Source organism: Phyllostomus hastatus, unplaced genomic scaffold (assembly GCF_019186645.2).
Source record: "Phyllostomus hastatus isolate PE091 unplaced genomic scaffold, TTU_PhHast_1.1 phas_contig_36, whole genome shotgun sequence".
Taxonomy (NCBI): domain Eukaryota; kingdom Metazoa; phylum Chordata; class Mammalia; order Chiroptera; family Phyllostomidae; genus Phyllostomus; species Phyllostomus hastatus.
The window spans coordinates 3,843,681-3,854,561 of NW_025333862.1; the positions used below are offsets into that span (position 1 = coordinate 3,843,681).

The 10,881-nt window shown below is 37.9% G+C and overlaps 1 protein-coding gene across 7 annotated transcripts in view; it reads left to right on the plus strand.

The window, feature by feature from the left end:
- The window catches only part of ZC3H11A (zinc finger CCCH-type containing 11A), a 42,381-nt gene extending 31,500 nt beyond the window's left edge, over nucleotides 1–10,881 (plus strand). For all 7 annotated transcript variants that reach the window (XM_045841494.1, XM_045841496.1, XM_045841495.1 and 4 more), the window contains 6 exons: nucleotides 5,033–5,536; nucleotides 5,880–5,959; nucleotides 7,036–7,369; nucleotides 7,876–8,042; nucleotides 8,422–8,489; nucleotides 8,917–10,881. In XM_045841494.1, the coding sequence (XP_045697450.1) occupies nucleotides 5,033–5,536; nucleotides 5,880–5,959; nucleotides 7,036–7,369; nucleotides 7,876–8,042; nucleotides 8,422–8,489; nucleotides 8,917–9,175 (1,412 nt within the window). In that variant the 3' untranslated portion in view covers nucleotides 9,176–10,881. The remainder of the gene's footprint in view (nucleotides 1–5,032; nucleotides 5,537–5,879; nucleotides 5,960–7,035; nucleotides 7,370–7,875; nucleotides 8,043–8,421; nucleotides 8,490–8,916) is intronic.

Here is a 10,881-nt window from a genome sequence, read left to right on the forward strand (position 1 = left end):
TTCCCCCATTATCCCCATGCACCTCTCCACTGATAACCCTCCATATGTTTTCCATTTCTGTGATTCTGTTCCTATTCCAATTGTTTGCTTAGTTCTTGGTGGTGGTTTTTCTTAGGTTTGGTTGTTGATAGTTATGAATTTGCTGTCATTTTACTGTTCATATTTTTGATCTTCCTTTTCTTAGATAATCCCTTTAACATTTCCTATATTAAGGGCTTGGTGATGATGAACTCCTTTAACTTGACCTTATCTGGGAAGCACTTTATCTGCCTTTCTATTCTAAGTGATAGCTTTACTGGCTAGAGTAATCTTGGATGTAGGTCCTTGCCTTTATAACTTGGAATACTTCTTTCCAGCCCCTTCTGGCCTGCAAGGTTTCTTTTGAGAAATCAGCTGATTGCCTCATGGGAACTCCTTTGTAGGTAACTGTCTCTTTTTTTCTTGCTACCTTCTAAGATTCTCTTCTTCTCTTTAATCTTGGGGGTGATAAAATTATGGTGTGCCTTGGTGTGTTCCTCCTTGGGTCCAACTTCTTTGGGACTCGCTGAGCTTCCTGGACTTCCTGGAAGTCTATTTCCTTTGCCAGAATGGGGAAGTTGTCCTTTATTATTTGTTCAAATAAGTTTTCAATGTCTTGCTCTTCCTCTTCTCCTTCTGGCACTCCTGTGATTCCCATGTTGGAACATTTAAAGTTGTCCTGGAGGTTCCTAAGTCTCTTCATTTTTTTGAGTTCTTGTTTCTTCATTCTCTTCCAGTTGAATGTTTATTTTTTCTTTCTGGTCCAAATCATTGATTTGAGTCCCAGTTTCCTTACCTTTTTCTTTGGTTCCCTGTATATTTTCCTTTATTTCACTTTTCATAGCCTTCACTTCTTCCTCTATTTTGCCTCTGTACTCAATCATTTCTGTGAGGTTGGTTATCTCCTTGTCACTTTGTCTTTTTCTGGAGTTTTGATCTGTTCTTTCATTTGAGCCATATTTCTTTGTCTCAGTGCACCTGTTATACTGTAAGGGGTAGAGCCTTAGGTACTCACCAGGGCAGGGCAACAACCCACATCATTGTGTTGTGGTGCTGTGTGTGAGGGAGTGGTCAGAGATGGTACAATGCTTGGCTTTTGCCTGCTTTCAGTCACTTCCCCCTCTACCCACAAGCAAATTGGGCCCTTCTGGCACTAATCCTTGGTGGGTGGTTTTGCATACATTTTGTGTACCTTGTGGGTCTCTCCAGTGAACTCGCCTGTGAGGCCAGGAGTTTCTCCTGCCACCGCAACCACCACAGATTTGTACAGTCAGAGGTTTTGAGGCTTTATTTCCCCACCAGGAACCCTAGGTTGTATGGTCTGTCTCACCCCACAGTTGTTCCTCTTGGCTTATTTGAACACAAATGTGGGACTGCCCCATCTGTCAGCTGCTGTCTTGCCAGTCTGTTCTGCCACCTTGTCCCACATCCTCTGTCCTGGCTGCCTGTTTCCACACCTCCTACCAGTGTGGATGAATGTTTCTTCTTTAATTGCTTGGTTGTCAGACTTCCATACAGTTTGATTTTCTGGCAGTTCTGCTTGTTTTTGTTTTTAAATGTGTTGTTCTTTTGGTTGTGCAAGGAAGCAAAGCCTATCTATCTACACCTCAGGAGTCCTTTTTTTCTTTTTTTGACAACCATTTTTATTTTTATATCTTTTTTAAATTGAGTTCTTTTCTTTTCTTTTATTTATTTTTAGATAGGAAGGGAAGGAGAAAGAGGGAGAGAAATATCAATGTGTGGTTGTGTCTTATGCACCCCCACTGGGGGCCTGGCCTGCAACCCAGCATGTGCCCTGAGTGGGAATCAAACCAGCGACCCTTTGGATTGACAACCATCTTTATTGAGAGGAGAATTTGTACAGAAACTCTTGGTTAGAATTAATATCAGCATATTATAAAATAAATATATGTTCTGAAAATAATGTTGACATTATTTATAGCAATGATAATTCTTTGATAATTACCTTGCAATTTTTAAGGACCTTAAAACCTAGGTTCCTCATCTTGCCTAAAATTAAGAACCAAGTATAATGTAATTCCTCCTATTCCTCACCCTCCTGCAATCAATCATACCATACCAACGAGAATAGCAGCAAGTTATCCAATATTCCAGTGTTAATATAGTTCTGGAAAGGACCATCACACTGTAGCCTGGGTTTCAACATAGACCATCAATTCATATGTACATGTGAATTGAACCCCCTGAGTTGTGTACCATGGCAGGCGTGGACATCTCGCTCTTCCGGGGAGCAAGCCTCAAGCTGCTTACATTGTGATTGGGAACCAGACCCAAGTTCCTGTGGATGTCAAGCAGCTTTGTGTATATTATCTCATGAAATGCTCACAACTGCTCCTGGGTGCTGGTTGGAGGCGCGGTAGCTTAGAGGGAACTGGAGCAGTACAGGGAGAGACTGAGTAGCGAGGCTTGCGAGTGAGCGCCATTTTTTCTCCCGTGCCCACCCAACTGATACCATTGTTTCTGTGTTCTGGAATTGTTAGATGTTGGAGCTTTTTAATGTAGGCTCCACAACCTGTTTTTTAATCTTGCCTTCATATTTTCCCTCCATTTGGGTTTTTTGCCTCACCTTTTATGATCTTTGCTTGACTTTATTTTTCAGATTAAGAATTGATAAACCTTTTCTTTAAAGGGTCAAATAGTAAATATTTAGGCCTTGAAGTCTACAGTCTCTGTCACAGCTATTGAACTTTGCTGTTGTAGTGTGAAAGCAGCCATATGCAATATGTAAATGAATAAGTGGCTGTTCCAGTAAAGCTCTTATTTGTAAAATTTAGACTATATCCAGATTTGGCCCTTGGACTTTATTTTAGTTTGCCAACCCTGTTCCGGATGGCTGATTTTCAACCAACCTGGTCTTTTTTTTTATTTATTCAGTTCTTCATTTGGATTTATTTTGGCACCTGTGGTTTTACATTCCAAGAACTTTGGTTCACTTATTTCTCTTTTTTCACAGACTGATTTCAGGCTTCTCTGGGTGTCAAATCTGAATCTTTTTAAAAAATATGTGTATATATTACTTTGTCCTCTTCATTTCTTTTTGTTTATTTTGGTGCATTTTTAGTGTTTCCTTTTCATAATTGTAAGCACCTGGCTTAGATTTCCTCTGTGGTTCTAAAGGTCTTTTTTTCCAAGTAGTCCTCTCTTCTGGCTGGGAGAACTGACTTAAAATGTCTGCCTGAAAGGAGAGGGTATACCAAAAGGCAGTTTGTGTGGCTTGTAGAGTGGAAAGCTGGAAGCCCATACAATTACACTGTAAGAAAGACTTTCTTTCAGAGTACAACTAATTTTTTTCCTTTTCTAGCTTTGCTTTTTAGCCCCTCCACCTCCTTTTTCTGCCTGGCATCTGTGAAAGCTTGGAATTTTTCATGCTCTACTTCTCTCCAGCCCCAACATCCTTATCATGTGCTCCTTTCCCCAGCAGCAGATTCTTCTCTTCTTAAGGACCAGGTCATAACTGGACCAACTGATCTGTAGGGGCCATCCTCAAATTTCTGCCCACCGTTGTTTTTCATGCTAGTTTGGCAGGGGGTTTATGGCTCTGCTGGGAAGAACTTCTACAGTGTGTTCTTTTTCTGTGTTTCTGTAAATTTAGACATCTGCTTTCTGTCTCAGAAATTGCTCAAAATTTAGGCTCTGCCAGTGGTATCCTTGGTTTCCATTGCTATTGTGGATTTATTTTACTTTTAATGTCTTCATTATTTTGGTGGAATTTTGGTAGGGTGGGGAAATAGGGGCGCGATGTCACCATTCATAGTTCTTTCTTGGAGTTGTTATTTTGATAGTCTACCATTTTGAAATGGAAGAATTTTTATTTTAAAACCCTAAGGAAATAAGTTAGTAAGTGTTTGAGTGCCTCTAGGTAACAGGTACTGTACTAAAATATTGCAGATAAGTAAATACAGTTACTGTTTTAATGAAGTATCTAGTGTGGTAGGAAATACGGTCAGTTATGGTACTGTGTGATCAGTGAAGCAAACTAGATTTGTAAGTTGCCAGGATCTTAGATGAACTCAGTTAAAACTAAATAGGAAGCAAGAGAAATGAGACCAATAGGAACTACTCCATATAGGAGCAACAGTATATTCAAAGGTTCAGAACATGATGTGTTTAAGGTTGTAAAAGTATATTTTTTGGTTTTGATCTTTCATTAAAAGCTGTATTCAGTGACTTAACATGTGTTTGTAATATCCAAATTGTTCTTGTTTTTTCTCACATCACTTCATTATTTCTTTATTTAATCCTTTAGTAAGGAGGGCATGCATATCTGTCAAGTGTGAAATTTGCTCTTCAGTTTAAACAGATGAAGAATGATTAATGTATCACTAAAAATAGCTCTTCAGTGGCATGTCAGTCTCTGGACCTTCCCCATTTTTCTTCTGTCTTGTCACCTGTTTTACTTCTTTTAAGTATCACTTAAATATTACTTCCTCTGAAAGGCTTCCCTTAACCAAGTCCTAGACAGAAGTTGGTGTTCTTACTTGCTACATGCTCCTTTATAGCATTAGATTTCCTTTATCAATGCTATATCATCATCATCATCATCCTTTGTCGTTGCTTAGTTTTTGCTCTGTTAGACTAAATTAAATGGGGCCAGAGATTGTATTTTGCTTACCATTACATTTCAAGCAGGGTCCAGCACATGTTTATACCTATGAGTGAATGGAAGAATGAATTTATTGCTATTTTTATTTGTAAGATTTATAATGACAACTTTCTCCAAGTAGTAAATGGCTTTCAGGTTCCTCAAGAATGGACTTCTGAATAGAAATTCAAATGAATAATTTTTGCCTCTGAGAGTTTCCTTGAGGGCCATACCTAAGATGTGCAGTATTCTAAATCTGAGATGGAAACTTTTGTACTTTCGATCATTTTAAATGCCTACCTAAATGATACCATTCTGTTGGACTCTCTTCTGATCCAAGAATAGAGAGACTATGTGTCATTAAGAGATGAACATCAAGTATAGTGACTTGTTTTTCCTCCTTGAAAACAGAGAGAGTTGCTAAAGTTGGTGAGATCCATGTGAAAACATTAGAAGAAATTCTCCTTGAAAGAGCCAGTCAAAAACGTGGAGAATTGCAGACTAAACTCAAGACAGAAGGACCTTCAAAAGTTGATGATTCTACTTCAGGAGCAAGAAGCTCTTCTACTATCCGCATCAAAACCTTCTCTGAGGTTCTGGCTGAAAAGAAACATCGGCAGCAGGAAGCAGAGAGACAAAAAAGCAAAAAGGATCTAACCTGCATCAAGTTAAAGACTGATAATGAAATTAAAAAAACAGTGGTTTTGCCACAGATAGTTGCCAACAAAGGACAATCAGAGGAGCCTGCAGGTAAAACAAAGTCTGTGCAGGAGGTACACATCAAGACACTGGAGGAAATTAAACTAGAGAAGGCACTGAGAGTGCAGCAGAGCTCCGAGAGCAGCACCAGCTCCCAGTCTCAGCCTGAGGCCACCCCAGGGGCTAGGCGGCTTCTCCGAATCACCAAAAAATCAGGTAACAAGAAAGAGCATGGTCTGTAGTGCCATTTCCCTAAATACTTCGAAGGCCCATGTTCCACAGGATATTCATAGGAGTTCTGTGAGAAGTTTTCTTTACTCAGATAACCTGTGAAAATCAATAGATTAAATGAAGTTAAGCTGTTTCTGTACAGCAGCACTATGTAGATCTCTGCTATTTTAATGTACGTTTTGAAACTTTAGGAGGACCAAATGGGCTTTATCTACATTTTTATTTGTCCTACCTTAGCATTACTTTTATTAAGAAAAGTTTTGACTTCATCTGTCAGAAAGCTATAGTCTGAATGGAATAACTAATAATCTGTTTCATGTGAATATAGTTGCAAAAGAAGAAAAGAAACTTCAAGAAGAAAGCGACATTGCATTTCAGAGCAGTGTTACTAGAACTGAGGCTAAAGAGGTGAGTTTATTTAAGATCATTTTGTAGTTTGTCCATGGCAAGTAAAGGCTGAATAAATGGTAAAATGCGCTTTTTTACTTACAGCTTACAATAAATTTCTATTTAACACCTCACTGATACATTACATAAAGAGTCTTCCACTACATTTATAATTTTCTGTGGGGAGTTCTAATGAGAGTTTTCTGTACTTCTGTATATATCATCATTTTTCTCTGCCCTTTTAAAGTTGTTTTAATTGATCGTTAATATTTTTTCAATGTTAATTTCTTTTTTTAGTGTGTTCAGTAAAGTTTTTTAATTTTAATTGTTCAAGTACAATTTTCTTTTACTCCCATCCCATCCCATCTCACCTACCCAACCCTCTCTCCCTCCCGTTTCTACTCCCCCAAGTTTTTGTCCATGTGTCCTTTATACTTGTTCCTGTAGATCGTTCATATTTTTTAAACTAAGCTTTTTTCCTGGCTTTGACAGTAATGCCAATTCATTGTATAAAACTTGGGAGTTTTCATTTTTAAAAGATTGAGAAACCCTATATAGTTCAATCTATGTGTAACCACCATTAAATTTTTTAATGTATTTCCTTCAAGCCTTTTGTTTATACATACATGTATATGAACTTTTTAATGTTTGGCTCGTGTTCAGAATGTAATTGAGAACTTGACAGTGTACCATCTTGAAGCCTGCTTTAACTTTACCATATTAATAGTTCTTCAGAATGTTTGTCTTGGCCACATAGTGTTGTTGTACAAATGCAGTCTACTTCTGGACTTTTAGATTTTGTTTTACCTACTAAGATAGTGAACATCTTTGTACAATAAATCTTTGTGCAAGACTTATTAGACTTAGGGTCATGATTGTCCTAAGAAATCTGGGTTTTTATTGTCCCACACATCTTTAATCTTTCATCTTTAGATTGGTGTTTTCGATTTAATATCAAGGAGCAAAAGCGCTTGTGTTCTGGATAATGTGAGACATTGTTTGACTTAGATGTTTACCTTGTAACTTACTAATAGTAATTATCATATAGGTTGTTAAAAGTACTAGATTTTAATTCTGTCATTTAAATTTATCCATAGGCTTCAACTGAGACAACAGGAGTTGGCATCACTAAAATTCAAGTCAGGAAATGTGAGACCATGAGAGAAAAGCACATACAGAAACAGCCAGAGAAGGAAAACTCACAGAAGGAAAAATCCGTTTTGACATCCGTTTGCAGAGATGTAGACTCTTCTTGTAACACCCAGATAGCAGAGAAGCCAGTGCTCACTACGGTGCCAGGCATCACACGCTGCCTAACAAAGCGGCTTCCCACAAAGTCATCCCAGAAGGCAGAGGTAGAAACCTCAGGGATTGGCGACTCAGTATTAAATGTGAAATGTGCAGCACAGACCTTGGAGAAAAGGGGTAAAGGTGAGTGTTTTTTTCTAGTGTGTCTTGCTTGAGGATCTCAAAATTATCAAGTTGCAGTAATTCCCTGGCCACAGTTGGGTTGAATTTCGCTTATCTTCTATCTTGTTCACACAAGTGGAAGGTAGTAATAGTTCTTATAATTCTATTTAAAAACTAGATGAGTTTCTTTCTCGGCTATTTAAAAATCTTTGTCAAAAGCTTTCTGTCTTGCACCTTTCCTCTGGTTTTGAAAGAAACAAAAGGAATAGAAGCAGTAGTGGATTCAAGAGCCATTAAAGGAATTATTTGAGTATAGGTATACATTGTGGCCACCTGCAGTGTAGAGCAGATTGCTTATGGATCATTTTCAGTCTGGGGTGGGTTTTTTTGTTTATTTTGTTTTGTTTTTAATTACTTGTATATCTAGTACTGTGAAGGAATTTTGATATTCTGAGTTATTCTTCATGTAAAAGAGGCTTTTTTTTTTTAGCTAAAGAAAATAATCAAATATTTTCTTTCCCTTGTAGCTAAACCCAAAGTGAATGTGAAGCCATCTGTGGTTAAAGTTGTCTCTTCCCCCAAATTGGCCCCCAAACGCAAGGCAGTGGAGATGCACTCTGCTGTCATCGCAGCTGTGAAGCCACTCAGCTCCAGCAGTGACCTGCAGGAAAACCCAGCCAAGAAAGCAGCTATGGTAAGTAGTAGCCCTTAACTCTCAGTGATGCTTTGACCTCTGTGGTAGGAAAGCAGGGAAGATTTAACTCTGTTAGCTTCTCCGTCTATGTCTATATGCGATAACTTCCTGCCATTTCCTAAGCATTTTAGTTGTTTAGGTTGTATTTTATGTTTATAGTTAGACATTTGTGGCAGGATGGGATTTTTAGAAGCTAATTTTTAGGTACTTAAAATATTTTGCTTATTTGCACACTCACCTTTGGGACTATTTATTCATAGATTCCCAAGTTTAAGGAATGATAGCCATGATTCTAAGAAGGTGGCAAAAGAAAGTGAATATGCTCAAATTAAAAAGCCTGACTCTCCTACTGAATTACCCTACTCTCTTACTTTTGTAGGCTGTTGTCCCACTCCTCTCTGAGGACAAATCAGTCACTATTCCTGAGACAGAGAAACCTAGAGACAGGTAATACCTTGCATTTCTTTTAAATCAAACTTTAGGCCACTGTAACTGTTTATGCTCTCCATAATAATACTGCTAAATAATTCTAAGTATTTACACATCTAAATAAATCTGAATTTCAAATTAATTGCAAGAAAACATGATACTCAGGGTTGCTGCTCTACAGAGAGTCCTCTTTAGCTACCCTCAGAGGTCCTCTAAAGAGAGCAGCATTGTTTATATTTTGCCTGTATTATAAAATGTTATTGAACACCTGTCTGAATTCTGCTTTAAAAGGAGGAAAATGCTGTGTCCCAAATTAGTAAAACAGTGCCTTTTATGTGTCCTCAGAAGCACCTCTGCTAACTCTGTGTGTTCCTGAGACTAAGTAGTCCAGCCAGCCATTGACAAAGGGCAGATTTTAATATTTCTGGGGTTTTTTTCTTGACAGTCTTGTCCTGCCTCCAGTCCAGTCCTCTTCAGATCCCTCTCCACCAGAAGTATCTGGCCCTTCCTCATCCCAAATGGCCACGAAAACTCGCCGACTCAGCTCTGCCTCAACAGGAAAGCCCCCACTCTCTATGGAGGATGATTTTGAGAAACTAATATGGGAGATTTCAGGAGGCAAATTAGAAGCTGAGATCGACCTGGACCCTGGGAAGGATGAAGATGATCTTTTGCTTGAGCTATCAGAAATGATTGATAGCTGAAGGTGGTAATAGAACATTTAAAACAAACAAAAAAAGAAAAACTCACCAAAAAATTGGACTTAGTTTCATCTATTATACATTTACCCAAGATGATCATTTCTTTAGTGTAGAATTTGCCCTAAACCAGAAGTATACCTCTGAATTACCTGTATGTGTCCTGGATTCCTTGGAGTCGGAATTTTAAAGTCCCTTGATAATCATTCTGTCCATTTGATGCCATTGTTTAGCATCTTCAAGAAAAAATTCTGTCTTATCTTTCTCTCTCTACAAAAAACTGAGAGGGAGATCCAAGTGAAAAGGTACCAGAGAACTTTGTGACTCCTTGAGGTGTTTGTCAGTTTTGGCTTTCTCCCCCTTTGTTGTATTACTTCATTTATGTATTGTCTTAATGTACTTAATGTTACCTGAGTTTGGAAAGGATGAAGACAGCTGCTACCATAAGGACCAAATTTCACACTACCACTAAACAACAAAAAATTCACTATTCGTCTATTAAATCATACGTCTTTTTAGAAGTATTTGGAGATTCATCTAAGCTTTAGAGCTGAGCAGCTCTTTTTGGACCTGATTTTTGTGTTTCTTCTGCTGTGTAAGCCTCTGAAGATCAATAGCTAATTTATTATTACTGTAATTTTTTAAGGCTTTAAAGTGCCTCAGGGGTCCTCTGAAACTAATTTTCTATTTCTGGGATTCCCTGGATTTTTAATAAGAGATGGTGACATAATGATTAAATGAATTCTTTTTTTTTAGTATGAAATTTGTTCCTTCTCTAGTACTTGCCTCCTACTAGCATTGAATTATCACAGGAATAAAAATTGGTTAATTTTATATTTCTAACTCTTCAGCAAATTCCTCTTACCCAGTATTTATTTGGTGTCCTTTAATCATCTGAGGGAAAAAAACTCATTCAATCTGCCAATATTTATGTATGGATTGTAGCAGTACAACGAATTGTACTATAGAATGGATTTTTTGAGATGTTCTGGGGGTGTATTGTATACCATCCAGTTTTTTTCATTTCTGAATTGAATTTTCTTTTTTCTGATGTTGGTCTCCTGCATATCACCTCAAGGTTTAGGCTATGAAGGAACAAGTATGATGGGGCTAATAGTCTTAAAAGGAGACATTATACATAATTGGAAGGAAGAGGAAAGAAGGATTTGTCCATTTTGATATTTTGCTCTAGGTGGCCAGTTTTGTTTCTCATAGGGAAATCTGGCCCACCTGTCATGTTGGCTCCTAAGGAACTGCTGTTGTAAGCGGCTCATCAAGAGTTGAACTTCATGTAGTCTTGTTGGGAATATGGAAAAGGAAGAAAGCCACAGGACTGCCCATTCAGTCTTGGGAAGATTTGGATGATTCTGCACAAGCAAAAATGACTTGAAATTTATGTGTAGACACACCTCTCTACCAGTCCATCTTCAGCTGACTGAGTGTTGTATAGTAACCCTTCTCCAGAGCAGGGGTGGAATGTTTGGTCTCACCACAGGTTTTGTACTTGTTTCATTTCTGGAATCAGCTCATCGATTCCAGGTCCTTTTTGTATATAACCTCTTTATTCTTTTGCTTTTTAAAAAATAATTTTGTTTCATATTTAAAGTTCTTGTATTAGTCAATGATTCATGTTCAGCATTATTCGAACTATTTGCTATTCATTACACAAAGAAATACTTGTGTTTTAAATAAAACTGGTATAGGAGAGCCTT